Here is a 26,428-nt window from a genome sequence, read left to right on the forward strand (position 1 = left end):
TTCTTATATAGCACTTACGCTTTAGCGCTTTATGTAGAACAAATATAGATATAACGTCACCAAACCTGTGTTACTCATTTATCAACCTGAGAAAGATTAAAGGCTGAGTTGAGGTGTTTGGGAACAGACTAAATCAGTGACTCACCCCCTGAAGTGTTCTTGAAATAAACCTTTAATAAGTCTAGCAATTATCGTATAGAATTCCAGAAAGACAAATGATTTGTTATTCCTCTTCTTTCTTATTTAGGGTCACTGCGCAGTGTTACACTTGTGGAAAACCTTTTTTTTTTGTTAGGCCTGAACAAGAAAGCCAGCCACTCCAGAAAGAAATGGCCACATAGTACTGGCCACAGCCCAGGAGTAACACCTAAAAATATTTTTTAAGAAAAGAAAATGTTTTTTTTTTTAGTGGTAGCAAGGGAGACCCCAGGGTTCGCAGTTGCGACCCCCAAATGACGTCCCTGTCCTTCAGTTTGAAAACATTTGTGTAAGTGAAGTCTGAACAGAATTGACGCAGCACTGGCTATGCAATATGTTCTACGTTTGCCCAAATAGTGGTTTGAATGCTCAGAAGTAGGGCTGGCTGGGAGGCCATCGGTAGCCAGCCCAGGCGATATGGCTTTCCTGCTCAGTTAAAACTGGTTTTAAATAGTTCACTTTGTACACCACTACGAATGCCTCTGCGCTCAAACGCTGCCAAAAACGGACTTCTAAAGCCAGGCTTGTGTCTTATTAAGGGATGCTCTTTATCAAGCACTTCACAACGAATCAGCGTACAAAAGTAGTGTGCACAATGATCAGCAAAGTGCATGGCAAAAGGCATCCTTGAACAGGACCTACTCGAATGCGTAGCCAGGATTGTCTAACAAGTAGGGCCTGAAGCTAATGCAGTTAGGCCCACCATAGTGACTTTAACATCTGTAAATGCCCACACAGGGCTGCTGAGCGGCCATTTTCAGATTTTGGGTGGGCCTTGCCCACTCAGGCCCTACCTTGCCTATTCCTCTGGCCCTACTCGGCCTCTCGGTTGAAGGGTCCATACTGCCGTTATTGGAATTGACTACATCACACGGATATCATCTATGATATAATCATTCATTGCCCACCAAGGGCTGACCACTTATAATTCCTAACTAACCAAGAGATCCACTATTCTCTTGACCTCTTACTATGCTCAGCATCAGGATTATATCAAACCTTGATACAGTGCCGGCCCCAGGTCTGCCAGCGCCCTGTGCGAGATTTGTGCGCTCCCCACCCCGCCCAACACAAATGCAGAACATCAGGGGACTCTGTTCTGTTGTTCTGCTGATACTTGAACAAGTATGAGCCTCACAATAGAACTGAGCCCCCTGCTATTGTTGGAAAGTGTGTTTAGGGGCACTTTGCCTCCAGCTCAGTGTCATGTGAACAGCGCCAATTAAAGAATCGCAGAGTGATTCTTTACTAGGCGCCGTTTACATGACACTGAGCTGGAGGCAATGCACCCTGTTATTTGCTGCGCAGTGAGTGCACCCATGTGGGGCTGCCTTGATATTGCTACTAGCAATCTCATTGGTCATCCCGAGATCACAATTGACTTTTGCCTTGATAAAGACCCCGGAGGGCTGAAACACATGTCGGCTGGAAATTGAATTAAGTAATTGTTTGTTGACATAATTATCAATGTCCGATTCCTTGACTTGAAGATTGACTCCTCATGTGCTAAACTCATACCCAGCGCTACTGTGATAATGGATCTCCCCCTCCTTTGTTTAAACTCAATTTGGGATGCAACGGCACAGTCTCTCTTGAACCGCCAAACATGCAGCAGGGCCCACCTACTTTAGTATTGATCAGCACAGCAGTCCCTATATTCCAGTGCCCAAGACCTGACTCTCATAGTGTGCACAGACCATTGTAAAAATAAATATTTTTTAATATAGTGCTCCTATCCATGCGTCACAGCACTGGTGTTAATGACCAGAAAGAAAGTGCTCTGGTCATTCCTTGTCTTGCACAAGTTTATGAGCGCATACTTCCGCAGGCTGCATGCACTTGACACAGGGCCTGATTACAAGTTCGGCGAAGCAGTGAAATAGTGGTAATTCCGTTGCCACCATTGTTTTGGTAGCATTGGAATTAACGCCACTGAATTTCGAGTTTTGATCTTGAATTGAAGTATTTACTTTCAGCAGCATACTGGAGGTAAATCATTCACTTTATGGTCAAACATGGGCAGTGGAAGTGGAGATGGATGCTGCTTTACCACCACTAGTAATCCAGCAGTCATTTCTCCAGACTGAGTGATCTTACTGGTAAATAATGTTCCTAGAAATTCTGCATGTCCAGCAGGCAAACAGAAGCAATGCAGATGTGGTTGGCTAGCAGCCCTCACCTTCCCCTTAACTGTTGGAGGAAGGTGCTGCGGAAAGTCTTGCACACCCTTTTCCACACCCTTTTCCTAAGATAATGAGTATTGTTAATTGTAATTTTCTTTCTTGAGGTAGCCCAAAACCATCAAGGTACCAGCCCTGAAGTCTCTGCTTATCGCCCACCGAGCAAACGCCCGTTGTGGTTAGTGGCGAGGCCGCCCCTTCTTAGAAATCCAGAGTTGCGAAAGCCCTGTAGCAGTATATGGCTGCATCAGTGGGATTTCAGCCGCCCAGAACCATGACGCATATCCTTGGTGTATGCAATTCGTGACCTGCGCAGTGGAGTAACGTTGCTGAAAATGTTGGGGGGGACATGTCATCTGAAAAAAAAAAAAATAACCCCATTCAAATGAATAGGGACAAAATCGTGTGCCATGAAAGTTGGGGGGGGGACAAACACCCCTGTCCCCCCTAAAATTACGCCCATGGACCTGCGCAATACCATATGGTGCTACATTCTGGGGTGTCACGCAGCACACGGAAACCCCGAGGTATCGGAGAATACATGTTTACTGAGTGCCACAATGCACATCTGCTTGGGATGTATGCCTGGAAACCAGTGCCCGCCCAGGTTCCGCGCAGGCTTGGATCTTATGTTTAGACGAAGTATACGAAGTTCACAGGCATTACCTCTAACCCGAATATTGCCAGCATTCTCACTAAAGAAGAAGCGACCCCCGACCAAAGGTACAAGTTTGTGTGAGTTATGGCAACAACAGCTATATTTACCCAAGATTAAATGCATGCTAGGTCGGACAGGCCAAATGCGAATACGAAATTGAAATGGTGGGGTGGGGGGGTAAGACTTGCGTGAGAACTCTAGATTAAAATAAGCCGAGAAGATCCTAAAATGGTTATTGCAGAATTGTTCTATGAAGTATTTGGAACACATCATTCGTCTAATACATTTTGTGGCCCCTCGTCGGAATTCCTGCCAATGAAGCTCTTTGATTATGCATATACACGCGAGTCAAACCCTTCCCCAAGTGCCTTCTTTGATTGAAATGAAGTACTCTTAAGGAGCCAAGGAACCACTGGTTGCACCACTGGTAGCACCTCCTGCCCCCCCCGCCCCGGAAGATGGACCTGGAGTAACCCCAACATGCTTTGCATCCCCGACCTCCAGCACACATGTGGTCGGGGTGACGACCATGCAACTGGGAAGCCCTGCAGTATACAGCACTTTGAGCATTTTGCACCCCTTTGCTCTGCCCAGGACACATACCTGGTCGACTCTATTTTGCAGAATTGTTTTATTTCTTCATCAAATTAAATGTACAAAAGCAAAAATCTAACATAAAACCATATTATAATATTGTAACCATACAGTGAAAATGTGTAAAATCAACTAGATCAGGTATTCTTAATCTGTAATTGAAATGATGTTGCTTATATTCGGTGCTTTCTCTGAGCAGAAATAAACTAAGAAAGACAAAGTCTGCAGTATTGGACGTAGTTTATTATGCATACAGAAATGGGCCACTGTAACATTCCTGAACCACAGTGGCAAAAAACAAATTACAAAGCAACAGACACATGACAACCTGTCACACTGTTCCAGCAGCAGCCAAAAAAGGATCGCTTTTTACATTTTTTTAAATGTCCTTTAATTTAATGTGCATTACCCAAAAATTAGGCTTGTCACATGATATTTCAAAATAAAACAGTACAGATGTTTAAAAATAGTGACGGAGAAAATACACCCCTTCTACCCAGTGCTCTGGGATATGCACTCTACAGTTCCAACACTTTTAATATGTGCAAGAGGCGGGGGCGCTAGCTTCCTATTAATTACCTCCAGACACTGGAACTCACTACCTCGCTCCATCAGAAGTGAACCTTCTCATCTAACCTTCCGCAAGGCCATCGAAACCAGACTGTTTGCCTAACACCGTACACACAACAGATAGACCTCATCCTCACTTTCATTGCGACTCGGATTCCCCAAACCTAACAAACTGCATTTTGTATGACTGCAACTCAAATGTAACCTTGCTGCCTCCCATACGTATTCAAACAATGTAACTAAGCCAGCATAATGTAATGAGAGAACCACCTACGCTTATCCAACTAATGAAGGAGACTGCGACAAGCCTAAAGAAATGTAAACCAGACTTGTTATGACAGGCTAATGTAACCTAACTGCCCATTTATGTGATGCAACTAAGACATAATCTTGTAACAGCGCCTCGATGCCCCTCGGCTGTGTGGCTGCTTTATAAATGCAAATAAATACTTTTATCAGTGCCATTGTCAAAATTGTTTAATGCCCTGAGGACAAATGATACCAAAAATCATAGGTCCACCCATCACAGGTCACACAACCAGGATCCCTAAGCTCACCAGCTCGTACAGGTTCTGCTGTACCTGTCCCATGCACAAATTTAAATACTTAGTTTCTTTTTGTTGGCCTCTTGGCTTTATTGGCAGTTTTACACTCTTTTGGCTTCTTCTGGTTTGCCTTTTCATCTTGCCAAACCGTGTCACGCACCTTTTGCCATACTTTGGCCTTGCCCCACTGTATCAATTGATAAATGTTCACTTTGGTGTGGTCTGACTCATTCCCCAACTTTCTGTTACTCTTTTCACACTTGCACTCTTTTTCATACACAGCCTTCACTCTGGCACTTTCCTGTTTTAGCTTTCATCAGTCAATTACTGTGCCCATAAAGATGTATTTCTGTTTAGTGTCCAGAATGCTTAATTTCAAGTTTCCCTTCAGTTTGATATTCAATATGCGTAACTCAGCATAGCTGTTAATTTTCATTCAGTTCGGTACGCAATATGTATAACACGGTACGCAATATGTATAACTCAACTTATTTTCAAGTTTGTATTCGGGTCGGTATTCAATACATATAGTTCAGCATAATTTCAAGTTTATATTCAGTTTGGTATAACTTTACCTACATGCGGCTGCTCGATTTCCACCTCGGAGGCAACTGCACAGCCTGCATGCATTGGGCTGCACAAGTTCCCAGAGATATCGGCCGGCATCCTGGTTCCTTCACCGATCCAACCACATCTGCCTATTCACAACAAGAGTCCCCTGCTGGTCTCCCTGTTGCTCTCTTTGCTTGCTCCACTGGTCTCTTTGCTTGCTCCACTGGTCTCCCTTTATACTCCTGCAACCACTTGACAGGTGTGGATTCCCAATTGGATCTGCCAGACTATGATTAAAGGGACATGCCTGACCTTGCAAGTACTCTGCAGGAATCTTCTTCGTCCCAGTACTAAAGTGGTGAAAGGAATGTTCAGTGTTCATTACTCATAGTCGCCTCTTCCTCTTCCCAGTAGTATCAAAAGTTGAATCTGGAGAAATCGGGGGAGAGCTTCTACAATAGCCCATAAAGGCTGTGGGAGGGTTTGGTTGATCTGATGGGGGGGGGGAAGGCGGATACCATGTCTCACCTATGGTCACCCCACTTTTAATCCCTCTCCTTTTCACCCTCTTTCTGATGCCTCTGGACTGGTAATATTTCCTGTCATTTTCCTTGTCAGTGGGACCGGGATAACAATATCCCATGCCTGCGTCTAGGATAGAGGACTCTTCAAAAAAGGGGAATGTGGAATACTGTGTCTCACTTGAGGACATCTCGGCCCAATCCACAAGGAGCCTGCGCCCAGGTGATCTTCCCTCGCTTCTCCACCCTGAGGGTTGGGATCCAAAAGCGATGGCCTTTCCCCGGATCCAAGGGGAATAGATGTGAGGACAACCTCGGGTTTCTCACACAGGGTGTCCTGTCTGCTTTCCAGTTCCCTCTTTGCCTCCTTCACCTGGCAGCTCCTGCTGTCCATGGCACAAGTGTGGCAAACCTTCCGCTTCCAGACTTCCCCGGATGGCACCTCCTGCAGCTTCTTGGCTCCGCACTGCAGCCTGCTCTCCTTCCGTGTCCCGACCAACGTTGGGAGAAGTGAATCTTCCTCTCCAGGTGTGGAGTTTTAAAATATCCCAGCACATGTTAACCATTTCCAACAACTAAGGCGTAGCATTTGCTTTCCGGTTCTAGTGATCTTCATTACTCAATCCTCTTCCTCATCTGTGTTATCAAGCATAGGGGAATGTTAGTATAGTTGGTGATTGGTCATGACTGGAGGTTCTACACACACACTACAGTATGCCATACAGGAATAGGGAGGCAAGTGGATGTTACCAGAGGCTAAAGAAACAGGGCAATATCTGCCTTGACTTTGCAACTCTACTGGGTTGTCTTCCCCCCCCCCCCATGTGAGCCTCCCACAGATGGCCACCCCAGGGTCTGAGTTAGATAGGTTCTGCCTTTCCCTGGCCACATAAGGGAAGCAGTGACAACATTGCTAGATTCATCACAATTTCCACAAGATGTAATGAGGCGATGTGCCCGTGGTGGCGGGCTCAATTCCTTAACTTGGGTGGCGGGCTGTTACCCAAAGGTTGGGCCCAGCCGCCGAGGGGCATATCGCCATTAGCACCCCTGTAGTTGTCTACATGGGTGCTAATGGTGCATATTTAAAATAAAAAAATCAACTTACCTTGGAAGCACCGCCTGTGCAGTCCTGTTTGACAGGAAGTCAGTTTTTTATGTTGATGGCACTGGATGTCATCAACATTGAAAACGGGCTTCCTGATCAACAGGACTGCACGCGTCGGGCCACACTTATGGTAAGTTTCTTTGGTATTTAAAAAAAAAACTCTTACCACGCACGTAGCCTACTACGCGGGTTCTAAGACAAGTGGGAGGGGGAGTGGGGAAGAAAAAGGGCGCAGTACAGCCTGCGCTCTGAGCCTCCTGGTTAGCTGGCGCCCCCCTGCAGGGCGCTAATGTGTCATAATGTCATTGCCTTACCTAGTTATTTGATTAGATGCTATGCTCACTGTGTTTTGCTTTTTATGCTTAAACAATTAAAAAAACAAAAAAAACAGAACTATCAAAAGTATTTGCTGCAGCTACACATTTGCTGAAGATGAAAGCTTTTCTGGTCTGTGATGGAGCGGTCCCTCTAAGGACCATGATGTGAAGCTAGTTATTACCTGCTGTTCCTTATTACTGCAGTGCCACATGAACTACAGGATTACAATATAAGCATAGTTTATTTTCATTAAAGTGTTTAGTCTCATTTTACCTCTTTTATCCCCCTTGTTCCTGCAGGTATAGACGACATTGTAGCAATTATGATCCCCGAGCCTAAAGGCAAGGAAATAGTGAGCCTTCTTGAAAGGAACATCACCGTGATGATGTACATCACTATTGGGACCCGCAACTTGCAGAAATATGTCAGCCGCACTTCCGTCGTCTTCGTCTCCATCTCCTTCATTGTGCTGATGATCATTTCGCTGGCTTGGCTCGTCTTCTACTACATCCAGAGGTTCAGATACGCCAACGCTCGGGACCGAAACCAGGTCAGTGCTGTAGCCTGTAATTGCGCTTGCTTCTCCCCCTGTGCATTTCCGACTCACTGAATACTGTAAGGAATGGCACAGCTGTAGCACTGTGCTCTGTAGAGATTTAGGCTACAACGAGAAAGGGGAGTAATTTGTTGGTGTCCACAGACTACTTTGCTAATGAATTTGGTTTTACAGCAAACTTTTATTTTTAAGCCTTTATTTTAATTCTGACCGGCACTTCACAGAAATACAGTATTACACCACCGGGGTGGACAGCTGGGTATAACAATGAAGCCGCATTTACATTTTTATATTTAGTACAGGTTATACATCACTATATTAGAGTTTTCATTCTATATCCTCGTCGTCACTGTCTTGGGTACGGTTAAGGTATGCCCGCAACGGAGCCCATATGTCCTTTTGTCTACACACTGCCCATACACTTCTCACATACTGTTCCTCAATTTCTTGGACATACAGTAGATTGCGTAGCCATGTCATGTGGTTTGAGGCTGTTTTGGTTTTCCATGCCTGTAATATGTTCCTCTCGGCTACTGCCCCTGCAATAGCCCCAAAACAGCAGATCTTGACAGATGCCTTACCTATGTCGCCCAGCAGGTACTTTAGTGGGGTAGCCGGGATGTTCACCCCAGTGATGTTGCTTATAACTCTGGCCACTTCTAGAAGGAATGCCTACTTGGTGCGTACTCGAGAATAAGCAAACTGCGACACATAGTGAAGCTCATGGACATGGCTTGTGTGCTAGCCAAGAGAGCCATAGCCATGACGTGGAAATCCTCGAAAGGCCCACACTTTGAGAGATGGTACAAAGAACTAGAACACTGGACTGGGGCCGAGACAAAGGTGTGGGGAGACGGGCTTGTCTCTCCTCCTGCTTTGTCTACCCCAACATTTGAAGACTGGAAAGCACTAACACGAGACATGTTCCCCCGTCGGATGACAAACCCCCCTGAACCAACCCCTAACCACTGAAACAATACCGAATCAGACTTGGAACACAATGCCCTGCGAAAACACTTGCAGATCTATGAGAACTAATACTTACCCGCCAGTTCCACACCCAGGAAACTCTGATGCTGACGATCCACTTGAACCGAAGGAAAATCCCTAATGTACTCAGATGGCAAAGAGACCAGTTGTTTAGTTACTGTTTAGAAATTTACACATTATCTTTGTTTTCCCCTTCCTTCTCCTCTCCTGCTCTCTCTCTCTCTCCCATTGCTCCCTTCCCTCCCCCTCCCTTCTTTTTGAGAGCCCCACAGCCCCCCACACACCCTTCATGGAAATGATGCTTTAACTGATCATTTTGTAAATGCTATTAAACGTTAAATGCTAATAATGACATTTCAAAATAAAATAACTCTGGCCACTTCTTCCCAAAAGGCCTTGACTGGGGGGCAGTTCCAATACATATGAATGGAGTATGCCGTGCTAGAATTGCATTTGGGGCAGGTTGCGTCTTGGGTAGGGTCGAACTTGGAGGCCTTGTGTGGTGTTATATGCCGATGATTTCGGATTTTAAATTGAATTAATCTAAAATAAGAGTTGAGTGAGATGGATTTGGTATGTAGACAGTATTTGCTCCGTTTGGAATCATCAATGGTGATGCCTAAATCCTGTTCCCATTTTTGTCTCGTGCAGTTTTTGGATGGGGTATGTTCTTGGGCTGCCCTATACATACTGGATATTGTACCTGTAAAACCCTCTTGTGACATAGTTGTCGTTATAAATTGGCGTCTCAGGGGCCTCGGGAAATGTAGACCATTTCCTTTTACATGCTGCTTTCATGCGGTAGTACTGTAGTGTCGTGGTAAGCCCAGAGCCCACCTCATCCTGCACGACCTCCAGTGAAGCAAACCTGCCCTCTGTGTATAAATCCCCTAGTATAATTTCCTTATCAGGGTCCCATTTCCTTTGCAGTGCAGTGTCAAATGTGGGTTCTAGGTCTGGGTTGTGCCATAGGGAAACAAACAGCCAATATGGGTTCTCGCAGCCCACCCTGGAAAATGGGGTAGACCAAGCTCGTATTATTGTGGCCACTGAGTCTATCTCCTTAATATTTCCCTTTATTTTAGCAAACTGCATCGCCTGTATGTTTGTGGGGGCTACGGCAAACTTTTCGGCCCGGACATGTGCGTGTGGTTCGGCTGTATCTGTCCAGTATCTAGCGAAAGTGTACCCGTGCTGCGTGAAACTATAATGTGTCGTCTGGGGCTGCTGGCAAACCAGTTTCGTATCTTTCGCACATCTTTTGCCAGTTGAGTCTCACTGATTTCCCTCCCCATACAAAGGCGGTGGATAATTTTGGTAGTTTCTGTAAGAAGTCCCTGCCCGGCCATATAGGGATGCCACAGAAAAAGTACAACAGTTTGAGGACCACAACCATTTTGAGTAGGGCCACCCGCCCGTACAGGGATATTGGCAGTGCACCCCATATTTTGAGTTTATGTTCCAGGGTTTGTAAGTATGATTTATAATTGTTTGTGTATAGGGTCTGTCTATCAGTGGCCATTAGTATACCCAGGTAGCGTGCACAGGTGGGGGCCCATTTGAAACCAGTTGTAGCCTGTGATTGCCCCGTAGTTGGTGTCAATGGGATGATATCTGACTTGGTCTGATTTATTTTGTAGCTAGAGAAGATTGAGAATGTAGATATTTCCTTCATGATAGGGGGAAGATGTGCCTCTGGATGCCTTACGTATATCATCGTGTCATCCACGTATAGCGAGAGAAATTGGGGGGTCCCTATGATATGGATGCCCCTCCAGCTATGGTCATGCCTTACCTTGGCCGCCATCCCCTCTATCGTAAGGGCAAATATGAAAGGGGAGAGTGGGCAGCCTTGCCTGGTGCCCCTTCCCAATATAAAAGAGGATGACATGGTGGTGTTTGTCCTAACCATTGCAGCTGGTTTCTTATATAGCACTCGGATGTAACTTATGAATGTCGGTCCAAACCCCATTTTGCCCATGATCGAAGACATATAATTCCAGGATACCGAGTCAAATGCTTTTTCAGCATCGAGGGTGATTGCGGCAGCTTTGGCGTTTGGATCCATTGTGATGTAATGGCGAAGAACCTCCGTAATTTCAGTGCAGTTGATCGGGTTGGGATAAATCCCGATTGTTCTGTGTGGATTAATTTGTTAATATAAGGGATCAGGCGGTTCGCTATTGCTTTGGCATGCATTTTTGTGTCTGTGTTAATGAGTGATGGGGGAGGTAGGATGAGGGGTCCTAATGGGATTTGTGTGGCTTAAGCAGGACAGTTATTACCGTCTCTCTCATGGTGTTTGGCAGTTCTCCCCACTCGAGCGCCTCCTCCCAGACTTCCAGTAATCTAGGGGCCATCTCGGATTTAAATATATTATAAAAATCAACATGAATGCTGTCTGATCCCGGTGCCTTGCCTGCCCGTAGATCAGCAATGGCTTGTTCGATTTCTTCGGTCGTCAGCGGGAGGTCCAACAGTGCCCTTTCCTCATCTCCTAAACAGGGCAGTGGGATGGAGTCTATGTATTCTTTGAGTTCCTCTGGGCTCGCTGTGTCTGTGTTTGTGTACAGCTTGGAATAGAACTGCTTGAATACTTCATTAATTGCTTCTGGGGACATCTGTACCGACCCTGGGGAATCACAGATACTGGTAATTTGTCTCGAACCCAGCTCAGTTCTGATAAGGGTTGCCATAGCCCTGTTCCCCTCCCCATATCTCCTAGCCCTCATAGGTTGTGTTATGTGATATAATTCTCTATCCGCCAGGCTTTTGAATTTGTCCATTTGGGTCTGTATTTTCAGCAGGTGTTCTTTACCCTCATTTTCGGGTTGTTGGGTCTCGAGATCCCTTAGCTCTCGTTCTGCCTGGAACAGTTCCTTTCTTATGTGCCTCAGCATGCCCTAGGATGTCCCCATCAGTTGGCCTCTCAACCAGACTTTAAACGACTCCCATGTCGACTTTTGGGTTGACACCGACCCTAAATTTCCAGCAAAGAAATCTATTTCGGTTCAGAGAGGTTCTATCACTGATTGATCTCGCAGCAGGTCTGGTGGCATGTGCCAGTTTCGGGTGGTATGTACTTTATTCCTCAGTACCAACTGCGAAGGACCGGGGAGTGGTCCGACACTGTATGCGGGAGTATGGCGCATTGCTCCACTTCTGCAACCAGCTCAGGGGAGCATAGCCAGTAATCGATCCTTGAACTGGACCCAGGTGACCTGGAGTAGAATGTGTATTCCCTTATTTGAGGATGTACTCCACGCCAAGTGTCTACCAGGGGCAGTGTGGTCATTGCTTGCCTCAATGTCATTGCCTCTTTGGTGTGCTGCCTGCAGCTTCCTGTTGAACGGTCCAGGCCCAGGTCCAGTTTTAAATTGTGCACCCCCTCCTCCCCCCCAGATCACCGACGCAGTGCCTAATGGTGACAGTAGTTCCACAATTCGCAAGTAGAACTCTGGGCTGTCCAGATTTGGGCCATATGTATTTACCAGGATAATGTCTTTGTTGTGCAGTTGCCCCCACTTTATCACATAGCGGCCTTCCTCGTCTACTACGGATTTGATCATTTGGAAGTTGAGCCGTCTGTGCACAAGCGTGAGTACTCCTCTCGCCATTGAGGAGTAGTTTGTGGCAACTTTCACGAGACCCCAGTTTCGCGCAAATGTGTCAGTGATCTTTTTGGTGGCATGTGTCTCTTGCAGGAGAAGTATGTCAACCCTGTGACGACTTGCATATGTAAGTATCTCCCTTGCTTTTATCGGTTGTGCCAGGCCCCTTATGTTCCAAGTGAGCAACCTAACTCCGTCCTTTCAGTGATATTGAGGTCGGTGTCGTGGGTTTGCCATGGCTTGCGTTTTATTGTTTGTGGTGCCTTGCTCCTTGTGTTTCTCCTATCAGTGTTTTTGCTGTTTTCATACCAGCTCTGGTTCAACTCGTTTCCCATGCCAGTGTATTTCATTTTGTTTCTTGCACTGTGAAGTGGGATGTCTCTTTTAACTCTAGGGCAACAGGCCCTGTAAACCCCCCTTTCCCCACCCTCACTATCCCCCCAACTGGACAGTGTATTTCCCGCTTTAAACTTCAACATTTGAGAAAACATTCGGGCGGCTCTGTGTGGTTAGTCTGTCCTCTTTCCACTTCCTACCAGACTGATCCGATGGCTGCTGCACCGTTATTGTATGAATCCAGATGGCTTACCTTCAGGTGTTCGAACCAGGTTGGGGGTTCTTATCTTTCTGTGGTTGCGGAATATTGTGTTCAATATACCCCATGGCTTATTCTGGGGTTTCGAAGAACTGTCTTCCCGCCGGGCTGAAGGCATAGTTTGGCGCGGAATAGCATCGCGAATGGGATGGAGCGTGCCCCGAGTGCTTTCTTGATCTGGTCGAAAGTGCAGCGTGCGGTCTGCATTCCATTGGAAAAATCAGGGTATATCTGTATCCTGTCAGTCATATAGTATAGTGCCCATCTCCCTGGAGAGGCGCAGGATCATGTCCCTGTCACGATAATTAAGAAGGCGGGCAATGACTGTGCGCGGGGATGCCCCCGGCTTATGAGGAGCAATCAGTGCTCTGTGGGATCTTTCTTTTAGGAATTGCTGCGAGAACTGCTCCTCCGGGAAGACGGTGCGTATCACTCCTTCTAGGTATACCTCCATTGTGACATTTAGCTGCTTTTCCACCAGCCTAACTACTTTTATATTATTGCGGCGTGATCTCGATTCGAGGTCATCACACTTCATTTGTACCAGGGTTAGGTTCTTTTTAATGGTTTCTATGTCCTTGCCATGGTTTGTTATGACGTCCTCTACCTTGCTAATGCGGCTCTCCTCCTCCACCACCTGTGCATTCACCTGGTGTAGTTCTGCTTTTATGTATGACATTGTGGTCCTCATATCGTCCAGTTTAGAATTTACTGCCGCAAAACCAGCCTGGAGGGCTGCCATATATGGGTCTGTTGGGTCATCTGTCGGGCACTGAGGCGTTGATTGGCTGGCTTGTGGTGTTTCCTCGTTCCTCCACTCCAGACCAGCGTTCCTGAATGCATCCATGGGGCCTTCTGCAGTAGTTATGCGTCGGCTAGGCTGCAGGAATGGATAGTGGTGTAAAGTCACGGGAGCTAGTCGTCAAGTTTTTTAGGGCTATGATGGCAGGTGTAGAATTCTGTTACTCCAGTCCTGACTGGTGTTAATTTCTAGGATGTAATATTCTGGTTGTTCACTTGGCCCCCGGGTAGTTTTCCGCTCAGTGTGCGCCCCTCCTAGGGCACAAACTAGTGGGACTGCAACCAGACAGCCCCTTTATTTTGGTTCCACTTGGTTCCACGTGGGTCATCTAATGGACTCTGTCCCACGCTCAACACACTGTCCCGGTCTGGTTCGAGTGTTTGTTGAGCCCGTGTTGTGGCCCCATTCGGAGTATATGGTTTAAAGGGCTGTGCTTCTGCCCTCGAATTATTCCACCTACCTGGTGGTTCAAGTGTGGAGAGTGGCGGAGGGAGGGCTCTCCCTCAACCCAGCAGGCTGGGCCGCTCGCTCGCAGCGCACATGGCGGCCGCTGGGGAGGGAAAGCCCACTCCACCCTCTGTCTGTTACAGGATAGTGGTCTCCTCTGGTGGCTTCAGTATGAAGAGTGACGGGGAGAGGGCTCTGCCTCGACCCAGCAGGCCTAGCCGCTCGCTCGTAGCGCACACGGCGGCCGCCGGGGAGGGGAAGCCCGATCCGCCCGCTGTCTACTGCAGTATAGTGGACTCCTCTGTTGGGCTGAGTAAGGAGAGTGGCGGGGGGAGGGCTCTCCCTCAACCCAGCAGGCCGGGCCGCTCGCTCCCAGCGTACACGGCGGCCGCCGGGGTGGGGAAGTCCGCTCCACCCGCTGTCTGCTGCAGGGTCACGGTCTCCTTGCTGATGGTGGGGGTCTGATAGTTACAGCGTGGGCTCTTCCCCCCCCTATTACCCACAAGCAGCTGCAGTCGTTTTTCATAGCCGGGGTCCCGCGGCGTCACCGCGACCGCCTACAGGGTTCTCGCAGCTTCACCACTTCGGGACGATGGTAGATGTCTCATCGCGGTGGGGGAGGGGAGCGCGCCAAGACCACGTTCTTCTCTCGGTGGACCCGCGGGTGCCACGGCACGATATTTCTACACGGACACTCGGAGTTGGGTCACCCCCTGTATGTCGGCAGATGCTCTGTGCTTTCCGCTGTCCAATCCGCCGCTTTTCATGTGTTCTGTCTTTCTGGATTCACAGGATTTGAGTGCGGATATATTTTTAACGGCACAGCCACTCAATCAGGCAGCCATTACCGTCGGCGTCCAACAGCGCCCCCTTGGTTTTACAGCAAGTTGAATTATACTGTGGGTTTGTGTCTTTTGTCGCTCAACTACATATGTTTTGCCTTTGTGTTCTACTTATTGACCTAGTGCAAACCTATCAAAAATACTAACAGTATCGCACATTCTGACTTGTATGATTGGAACTTGCCACTTAACTGACTCACATTTTTTTTTCCACAGCACACCCATCTGGCGTATTGTCGACATCGACAGAGTGCATGATGATGGCTTCCGCCCATCATCATACACTCATCTATTTTGGTTCTGTAAACTCTCAGTGCCACTTTCGACACTGTTGTTTGTGCTACTTTATTGCGTATCCTTTCTTTTCACTGGGGTGTACCGGCCAATTCTTCAATGGTTCGCTTCTTATCTTAATCATTATTTTGACTGTATATTAGAAAAGGTCAGAATTGGTCCGGAGCCCCGCCTATTTTACACTTGAATTAAGGGAAGCAAGTGGAGTCGCATGGAGCATGGTTGTAATTGTCCTTTTCTTGCAGATGATAGTCTATTTCTTATTTTTTCTTTCAGAGGATCTCCATCAACATTTGTCTCCTTGTTTATCGGCTATTCATTTATGGGTAATATCACATCTCCTAGGTTTAAATCCCAAAAAATAAATTTCTCTTTTTTTTCGGCCACCTTTTAGTTATGTTTTTCCTCCGTTCTGCATCCATCCCTATTTCAAAATTAGCTTGTAATCTTGGTTTTGCCTTTTGATAAAACCTTTTCTTGGCAAGATCATATGTTGACACAAGTTCATGCTTTTTCAAGTTCAAAATAGTCAAAAATGGTGCCCTCTTTGGTTTTTACGCACCAAAAATATTATTGCAGACATTCTTTCAAAACTCAGTACTGTTGCTCACTCTATATGGGTTTGCCACGCTGTGCTATTTTGTATTTGGCTGCTAGTGTTCTTTGTCGATTTCAGTCCTCCTTCCAAACAATGAATCAGGTTGCGCCTTTTCTTCCCTCTAGGCATAAAAAAAAACTCAACCTCGTTTTTCTTTGAGGTTAGAGGAACTGAAATGGACTCATCATTGACATTTTTCTAAATGTTTTTATTGGTTGCTTTTATAGCGCCTATGCACAAGGAACAGGTATTTCAAAGCGCTTCAAGGCAGGAAGGGAACGTAGGAAATGATCAACATTCTTACAAGGCCTTGAGAAATTCAGAATGCGTTATAAAGGTACAACGTATATCCCAAACTAAAGACTGGTAATACAAATAACGGACTATCCCAGGGGCCCAAAGACATATCAGATAGGTAAGAGCTAACACTAATAGAGAAGGGGGAGCGAAGAAAAGGACGGACGAGAACAGTAAACTATCATGCAGGCCAAGTGACCTTTTGGATAGGTAAGAGCTAGTAGCCTAACATAAAGGTAAAGGAGGGAGGGGGGAGGAAAGCGGGAATGAGGGCCAAGAAAGGTATAGAGGAGGAAGATGAGGAGGAAGATGAAAGGGAAGCCGGAACAGGGCAGCAGGATTGAGGGGACCGGTGCAGAGCAGAGGAGGCAGGAGGCGCAGGGATAAAACACACCATGATTTGAGTGACCAGGGAGCAGACAAATATGCATACAGGATGGAAGGTGCAGGGATAAAACACACCATGATTCGAGTGTCCAGGGAGCATTGAAGAAGCAAACAAGAGATGAAATGTCAGGCGAGGCAAAAGGGACCAGGGTAGGGCAGCCACCACAGAGGCGAATTGCAGTGAGGGATGGTATAATGGATTCAGCAGGGGGTGGGGGGCGGGGGGCACAGAGCCACATGGAATGAAGGGGGGGCGGCGACCATAAGATCTTACTTGAGTCATCACAGGACGGTAAGGCAATAAGCTCCTGGATCCCTTGCAGTCGGGGTTCGACTGGGACATGGGACTGAAACCTCCTTGGTCTCAGTGTGGGAGGATCTAGTTCTACACTCTGATCAGTGCCATCTGTCCCTTTTGGTGATGTTGGAGCTATCGGCGGCTTTTGATACTATGGATCATCATATCCTCCTTTTCCGACTTTCTTCAGTTGCAGGGATTAAAGGCCCCTCCTTGTACTGTTTCCAAAGTTTTTCCTCACGAATAGGTGTCAAGATGGGCCCATTTACATCAGCATGTTCTCTGGTCACCTGCAGGGTTCCCCACTGTCCCCCCTCCTGTTTAACACATACATTTCCCCTCTGTTGCCCATCATTCACAAATTTGACTTTAATTTTCACGCTCATGCAGCCAATTTGCAACTATTTCTCAGCCCCAGCAGCATTTTTCCCCATCTCCAGCTGTGTGTGTCTGATTAATCACTGGTTAGGCAATCGCAAACTTCAACTCAACCTGTTCAAGACGAAGATTATGTCCTTGGTCCCTCGCATTTTACGAGATCCCCTGAGATGCTGTTTAACACCCACTTTTTTAAATCTGCCAATCAGATTTGCAAAGAACAAGAATTTAGGGTTAATATGCGACCCTGGAATTAATCAAATTAATCCAACCAATGAAGTTGTTAGATCTCCTTTTCATCGCCTATATATGTTGAGGCGTGCTCCCCTCCCCCTTTCCTTCTGCATGCCTCTCATGCAGCGGTGGTTGGCTCTTTGGTGAATTCCAGGCTTGACTATGCCAACAGATTATATGTAGGACTGGCTAACCATTTGTATCACCTACAAATTACTCAAAATGCAGCAGTCAGACTTCTCTTCACTCCCACAGATTTCCTGTGTTTCCCTTGCTATACGCTCTTTAATTGATTGCCTATTTTCGAATACTTTTCCAAATTATGAGCCTGCTCTTCAGATGTACCCCTGGACTGGTACCTAAATATCTTAGCGAGAAGATTGTTACACTGCACTGTACGCCCCCTTCAGTCCAGTAATCAAACTGTCGTATATACCCTCTTCACACTGCATTACCAAAGGTGACAGACAGTCGCCGTATTGGGCTCGTGTCTCTGGAACAATCTTCCATTACAGTTGCATTCTCTGAATTCTTTGAACTTTTGCAAAACGCTGAAAACCCATCCTTTACTAGAAGTCTTTTTTTGTGTTTTTTCTGGTTATTTGTTAGTTTTGGTCTTTTTTTTCTTCTTTTTTTACCATATGGGCCCTGATGCAGGCAATGCCCTGCCCAGTATTTGTGTTGTGCGCTTCATAAAATCACAAATCAAATCAAACCAGTTTCCCTATACAGCGTTTTTCAGGTTGACTTGAATTTACTAGCGCCTCTGCACTCATTCATTGGAGTGATGGCACTACAACTCCCACACGACACTTCTTCTCTTTTTGGATTGACTTTGTCAGTATGTTCACTTGACTTTTTCAAAGCTCCTATAGTTGTCTCACTTGAAATGGTTGGGGCCTCAGTGTTTTGGTTCCCTTGATTGGGAGATCACCTCAGGGCTTGATTTCATTAGCATTGTGAGCACATCTGTGCTTGATTCCCTTGGCTTGTTAAGTGGTTCCTTACTTAGTTGACTTAGCTTTGTTAGCACTGTGATGTCAATCGGCAACATTTAAACACAGCTACCTCTAAAATGGGCTTCCTGGATTACGCAGTCAACGTCTCGCTTCTAACCAGTGTGAAATGTAATTTGCGCAATCCAGGAAGCTGAACACGGCAGCAGGAGGAGAGCTAGGTGGGGTGTTGGAAACGGTGTGTGGGGGAGGGAGAGTGGATGGGGGCTAGAGAAGGGTATGGGAAGTGCGCGGTGTAGGGGTAAAGAGGAAAGGGTTCTGGGAGGGTCTGCTTAAGTGATTGCCTTGGGTTCTTGGCACTTCCGCGCTTCTTTGAGCAGTTGATCCACAACTACCTTGGTTTCCTTGATTTGTCGGAGCCCAATGCGCCTTGGAGTACTTGAACCACAACCCTTTTGGCACATTTTTCTATGGGGTTCTTCATCAATGGGCGACTTGTTTATGCCTTCAGGATCTCGGTCCTCTTCTTGCCTAGAATCCCAATTCCTCTACAGCTTTACTTGGTTTTGGCACGCCTACTCATTGTATCTCCATGGTACTGACTCCTCATCTCACTTCCTCCTTGCTGGTGCTCTGCACTGCCACTGCACCAGGAGCTTCCTGCATGGCTCTGTGCTTTGCACGCTCTGAGCTCAGTATCTCCTCAAAATTGCTCTTTTCTCAGTCCTCACAATCATTCTTTGAGCTCCTCAAACTTTGAGCATTCTGAACCCTCGTCTACATTCAGCTTTATAGACAAGGGCAGTATCGGACACATTTACTCGGAGTCGGATGCAGGGTGAAAGTAATGAGAAACTCCTTCCTTCCAAAACTCTGCACAGATAATGAGGACCATAATTAAAATTCACATCACCACTTCCTTCTTATTACTTGGATGCTCACCTGCCCCGTAGCGCAGTTTCTCAAATATGAATTGCAATGCCATTTTAGCAACCGCAACCTTTCTCTCCCACTATCCTAGTACCCACCTCACCCTGTCTTGCGAGGTCCAAAGTGCAAAATGTCCATGCAAATGTCAGGAGACATGCTGTCTACTGGAAAGGAAGATTTGATGTGCAGGAGCTAAGAGCATCACCTTGCTATCAGGCCTCACAAAGTAACCATGAGCTACTTCTATGGAACGTAGAGCTAGCCCTAGAGCACTGCACACCAAACTTCCACATGATAGATCACAAATGGCCTCAAGAACACACCAACTCTCAAGGAACGTACTAGCATTGTTAATGAAATAATTGAGAAAGGGCTCACTAAGGGCTTACTCTAGCGTTCTCGCTCTCATGCTCTCATGTGCTTACGCTCTCGCGCTCGCTCGCTCTCTCGCGACGTCTCCCTCGCTCTTCCTCTCAGGCTCTCACTTTCTTTCGCACTCTCTCGCGCGCGCTCTCTCTCATATCCTCTGAACGGTTCCCTCTCTAGCCCAGGTGTCTCTAAACCCCTAGATGGTCACTGGAGATCGGGAACCCCTACCGTCTAATGACTGACTAGTTGGCCATGATGGCCTAAGAGCAAATGTTCTTTCTCTCTCACTCCCTTTGGGAACAGTCTAGGTGAATTATAACGTAGGTCGCACAATATAATGTTACAAGAAGAGTTGCCTTCTAATCACCCAGGTCTCACTTGATCCTTTCCTTGCATGCTCTTGTACTCCTTGCCCTGATCTATTCTTCTCTCTTCTCTCCTCTCTTCCTCTTACTCTCCCTTGCCTCGCCCTCTCTCACGCTTCTGTCATTCCAGTGTTCTCTTTCTTACTCCTACTCTCCCCCTACTACTACTGTGCCCCTCTTTACTGCTCGCGCCTATCAGCACTACTACTATCACATCTGCACTCTACTACTCTAAACTCCATCCATGCTGTCTCCCACAGTCACCTTCCTTTTGCTCTGTCACTTTCCCAATTAGTCTCATTTACCCCATATTTTCCCTCTGAGGGGTTCACTCATTCACCTTGCACGCAGTCGCACCCAAGCACCACTTTCTATCATGAACCAATACCTCACCTTGCACATGCTTTCAGAAATCTGTCTCCACGCTTCTCTACCCCGCCCCTCCACTGCTTGGTCTTTTGCTCCTTCTCCCTTAACCTCACCTGAAGAACCCACACTGCCATGAAGATTCAGTCCCTTTTTCTACGCTTACCACAGGCTTTAAAGGATAGTTCCGGGACTTTTTTTTTATTGTCCCTACGGTTCGGCCATGTGTTTTTAAGCATAAATCGGTAGATCGTAGAAAACTTTCCTATGGACCTTACCCGACTTTTCGTCCATTAACGCACTCGAAATCAGCCGCCATTTTGTCATAATCCTATCATTTCCCCCCATCGACCTGGCTCACCTGCTTTTGCGGCACTAAATCAAATCCCCCGCCCCTGAGCCTGACATCAGCAGACGCGTACCGCCCATTTCCCAACGCCAAAGCACGTTTCGTGTCAACAATCGCTGCGCCTCAGCTAATGAAGTGTCGCCATGGAAATGGCAGGACGCCTCTTTCCTCAATAAGTATAAACACACCGTTTCACAACACACAGCAGCAGATTTTCGATTCCATTACTCTCTCTGTGTTACTTCGAGTATTCTGTGACTCGTTTCTGTGCTCTGGTCAGCTACCTTCGCCGCTTCTAGGCCTTGTGAACACCTGTACCATCTCTGTAAATTATTTTACTTTCTTTACCACACAATGGCTACAATAATGCCGTATATGTACGAGCCCGAGTACACCGAGGAAGAACTACTGGAAAGGCAAGCACGCGAAAACGATGGGGATTCGGACGGCAGTTGGGAGGACCAGTCAACGGATGAAGAGCCTGGACCATGTCGCATGGACGGCGTCTCCACCTGGTGCACGTGCAATCGGTGCGAGCTAATGCCAACTGAGGAGGAGAACTGCTGCTGCCGTGAAAATTCCGGGTGCTTGGCCTACATTTCGGAAGGCGAGCCAAGTCCGCAATGCATCACCGAGCTGCCAGAGTTCAGGGAAGCCTGCCTCTCACGGACCGTGTTGAGGATGATGATGGTGCTTATGCACGAACTTCGCGGCACTGTTCGTCCGCGTAATCCGAGTAACGAGTAAGTATACTCTGGTTGTGATGTCAGTGATGCCACTACTATTTCATGGTCGTCTCCCACATATAAAATTACATCTACATATCATTCGAACGCATGTAAATTGGTTCCATATTGTGCATTTTCTAGATGGAATTTTTTTCAAAGCAGATTGACATTTTTTACCTGAATCGACATTGATAAGAAAGTTTTGTCATTTTAATACAGTTTGCATCTTTCTTTTTCACAGGTGGTACAGGCTGGTGGCCTATCGTTGCTTCACTTGGTGGCTTCACGGGAGGCTCGGACACCGCGTTCGGAGAGTAATACCTGCCTGTGCGGTACTTGCCATTAGACAACATTTCCCCAGCGACAGTGGCCAATACCGCGGATTTTCCCTGGATGTGCTGCAACCGGAACTTTACAATGTGTAATGTTTATTATTTATGTTCAATTGAAATTAAGATCTAAAATAAAATATTTTAACAATGGTTGTTTTGATTTTTTAAATGAATCTAGTGTGTCTCCATTGAATAGTCTTCCTGTGCCTTGTCTTGTCACACCACATGTCTCCGGCCAGCATCCTCCCTCACGCTGGCCGCCCACCTTCAATCCACATAACCGTTGAACCCATATGCAGCACACATACATATGTTATTTTGCGGGTTGGCATCAAGCCTCCCGGCCTTGCCTCCTCCCCCAAAAATACTTACCACACCACTTTGTTCAAGCGTTGGCAATAAAAGGCCGTTGGATTTTATTGATACAAAACATGGTTATAGGTAAATAATCAATATGGTTGATCATAATAAATCATCCTTTTGGGCACCGGGTACAGAGATGACCCCGTCTGGCCCGTGCCGCCTTGCCACCACAGGCCAGCCTGCTGCTGACTAACTGCCTAGGCATCCAGGGTCTCCAGGGTGAACTGCACCCATATATTATCCTGGGAGGGTGAGGTATTTATAAACTCACCCCCCTGCCTTCCATGTACTAGATCCTGCAGCCTGCCTCTTACATGCAGTTAGATGGCCTCTCCTTGGTGAGGCCCTGCGGCAAACGAGTCTTGTCTGCACGACCACCGCCCCAATCCACCCCCCCGCACTATCAAAGGCAGTTCGCACCGGGGTACGTGTGCTGGCAAGTGGAGCTGTCAGGGAGTGATAAAGGCCAAGAGGTGCCAAAGACCATGTACACTTCAAAGTGGTCTATAGAGCATGGGTTGTTGTTCCCATGTCTACCTCCAGACCCCGTGTCTCCTGCCAAGCATCCCCCCTCACGCTGGCCGCCCCCCTGCAATCCACATAAGTGTGTCTCCATTCACGAGTCTTCCTGTGTCTTGTCTGCACGACCACCGCCCCAATCCACCCCCCCCCGCCCTATCAAAGGCAGTTCGCACCGGGGTACTTGTGCTGGCAAGTGGAGCTGTCGGGGAGCGATAAAGGCCAAGAGGTGCCAAAGACCATGTACACTTCAAAGTGGTCTATAGAGCATGGGTTGTTGTTCCCATGTCTACCTCCAGACCCCGTGTCTCCTGCCAAGCATCCCCCCTCACGCTGGACGCCCCCCTGCAATCCACATAAGTGTGTCTCCATTCACGAGTCTTCCTGTGTCTTGTCTGCACGACCACCGCCCCAATCCACCCCCCTGCCCTATCAAAGGCAGTTCGCACCGGGGTACTTGTGCTGGCAAGTGGAGCTGTCAGGGAGCGATAAAGGCCAAGAGGTGCCAAAGACCATGTACACTTCAAAGTGGTCTATAGAGCATGGGTTGTTGTTCCCATGTCTACCTCCAGACCCCGTGTCTCCTGCCAAGCATCCCCCCTCATGCTGGACGCCCCCCCTGCAATCCACATAAGTGTGTCTCCATTCACGAGTCTTCCTGTGTCTTGTCTGCACGATCACCGCCCCAATCCACCCCCCCGCCCTATCAAAGGCAGTTCGCACCGGGGTACTTGTGCTGGCAAGTGGAGCTGTCAGGGAGCGATAAAGGCCAAGAGGTGCCAAAGACCATGTACACTTCAAAGTGGTCTATAGAGCATGGGTTGTTGTTCCCATGTCTACCTCCAGACCCCGTGTCTCCTGCCAAGCATCCCCCCTCATGCTGGACGCCCCCCTGCAATCCACATAAGTGTGTCTCCATTCACGAGTCTTCCTGTGTCTTGTCTGCACGACCACCGCCCCAATCCACCCCCCCCGCCCTATCAAAGGCAGTTCGCACCGGGGTACTTGTGCTGGCAAGTGGAGCTGTCAGGGAGCGATAAAGGCCAAGAGGTGCCAAAGATCATGTACACTTCAAAGTGGTCTATAGAGCATGGGTTGTTGTTCCCATGTCTACCTCCAGACCCCGTGTCTCCTGCCAAGCATCCCCCCTCACGCTGGACGCCCCCCTGCAAACCGCATAATGCCACAACATATACACGTCATTCATTCACAAACACACCCCTGTTTCGAATTCTTTATAACCCACTTCATATTTCTAATGAGAACTTCTTTGCGCTTTGCTAGTCAACCCGTGAAGGTGCTGGTTATCTGCTCTTCGTCTCTGTGAACTTCCGTGACCACTTCGAGAAAACTCGTCAGTTTGCAACCTGTGAACTGCTCCCTGTTCTATGACAAGAAACTCCTCTGATCCCTGCATCTAACTGTTTGTTCGTCAAGGTAAGGCCATGTACCATAATCATTTTGCGTCCAATATTTTAATTTATATCTATTTGCTAGTAGTCATCAAATTGCATCCATGTTTTCTTTTCGTTCAAGACTGTACATGCAAGGAACTAGTCACATGTTCTAAGTTTAGTCAAATTATTTTTCTATTTTTTAAAACTTATTCAAATACTTCCGCATGTGAATAACGTGTATAGTTCCAAGAACCAAAACGAACCTTGCATTGAACCTTTTATGTGTCATTTAATTTTTGAACACATTGGTATTCATAGAGAATTGTTGATCTTTACTTTTCAGAACTTTCCACAATGCCTGCCTGTTCCATTGGCGGTTGCCCTTCGAAGACCCATAAAAAATCTGAAGGTACTATAATGCATGTTTTCCCTAAAACAATAGATCAGATAAGAGAATGGGTCCGATATTGCGGATATCCACCGTCTGAGCTTGAAAGTAGAGTCCTAGAAGTCTTTGCGGACAAGAGGGGTGATCGATACCGCATCTGCAGCAGGCACTTTAGCTCAGACATGTACTCCACATCATTGCTAATAAAGAAGAACACACCGCGAGCGAAGCGAAAATTGCTCTCAACCGCTATTCCCACTCTATTCGTCCACATCCCTCCACTGGTGAGTCAAGTTTACGGATTTAGCTCTCGGCCTTGCGGTAGTGTGTAGCATTAGCTAACAATAATTTCCCCATTTATGTATCCACTCAATATGAAGGCGGAAGATTCTCCATCCGTGTCGTTATTGCAGTCATCAGCCACTTCAAGCGCCTATCGGGTAATCTTACTTAGCTATTCTGCCACTGACTTGTTTTAGGCATGTAAATCAATAGTTTTAATTTATCGTGTAATTATTTTACCTAATGGTACACCCTAGTACTCGTCCTCTAGTCTTTGTTTTATATTATATTTATAATTATTGTTATCCAAAATAATGCAAGTACTGTCTTTCAGGGAGATGCTGAGGAGTCCAACGCACTGACGACAACCGTTGATGTCACTCAGATGCTCGAGGTACGTTTCCGGACAGTTCCATCGATGGAGATCATCAGATCTTGCATTCTTGTAGTGTGATTGTTACACACAATGTTTCTTTCGTTTTTAGCCATTGATATGTCCTTCTGTCATCGCCCTCCTATGTGTCTTCTTTTTTCAATATTGTGTTCATTACTAATGAAAGTCCTATGTTTCAGGGAGTCGATGGAGCATTAGTCCAAGAAGAAGGGGGAGCATGCAGTTACGGGTCGGCGCAACAGCTTGCAGAAGTGTGCACCGCAGTTACAGCGTCCCTTGATGTTCTTATGCATTTCGAGGTATGGATACTGACAGTTCGATCAAGCGAGATCATATGACGTGATTACATCCGCTATACTTCCTTCTTTATTAACGCAAGTACTATGTTTCAGGGAGATGACGGAGCTTCTTCTACAAGAACATCACCCCTAGTAGTTGATGCAGATCTCTGGGTGGTGACACTTCCAACGATCGAGCAAATCGAATCATATTTAGATATCCATTATTTATTTTAGACAACTGATCATTTGTGCAGGTCTATTTAGATGAGCCGTTGACGCCTGCACAAAGTTTGTTCTTTTTAACAAAATAGAAAACCATACTAATGCAATTACTGTTTCAGGGAGTTGATGAAGCGTCATCTTCAATAATATCATCAATGGAAGTCTATGCGGAGCCCGAGGTATGGATCTTGACAGTTCCATCTAACTAGATCAACAATGCGTGAATAATTGTCGTTTGAATGTTCTACACAATGCGTTCATTCGTGTTTTGCTATTGAGAGGGTATTGCTCCCCAAGTACATTTTGTGTTTTCAATATTATTATACATACTAATGAAAGTTCTATGTTTCAGGGAGTCGATGGAGCGTCAGTGCGTGATGGATGTGCTTATCATGAAAATATAGTCGTTGCAGCGCAAGAGGAAGTGGAGACATGCACACACGAGTCGGAGCAACAGCGTCCAGATGTTGAAGTTCGAGGCAAGAAAGTTTCAAAGAAAAGAAAGCAAAAGGTTAGTGTCCTGGTCACTATATTATGTTGTTTTTCACTGTTAATAGTTCAATACTGTAAATTGTGTTTAAACTGAACATCCCTTTTCCAATCTGTCCTCTAGT

At 46.7% G+C, this 26,428-nt stretch overlaps 1 protein-coding gene across 1 annotated transcript in view; it reads left to right on the forward strand.

Moving 5' to 3' along the window:
- The window catches only part of RNF150 (ring finger protein 150), a 682,925-nt gene that overhangs the window by 342,044 nt on the left and 314,453 nt on the right, over nucleotides 1-26,428 (forward strand). Inside the window, exon 2 of the mRNA XM_069631193.1 lies at nucleotides 7,544-7,794. Coding sequence (XP_069487294.1) covers nucleotides 7,544-7,794 — 251 coding nt within the window. The remainder of the gene's footprint in view (nucleotides 1-7,543; nucleotides 7,795-26,428) is intronic.

Source organism: Ambystoma mexicanum, chromosome 6q (assembly GCF_040938575.1).
Source record: "Ambystoma mexicanum isolate Mex_15411 chromosome 6q, UKY_AmexF1_1, whole genome shotgun sequence".
NCBI lineage: Eukaryota > Metazoa > Chordata > Amphibia > Caudata > Ambystomatidae > Ambystoma > Ambystoma mexicanum.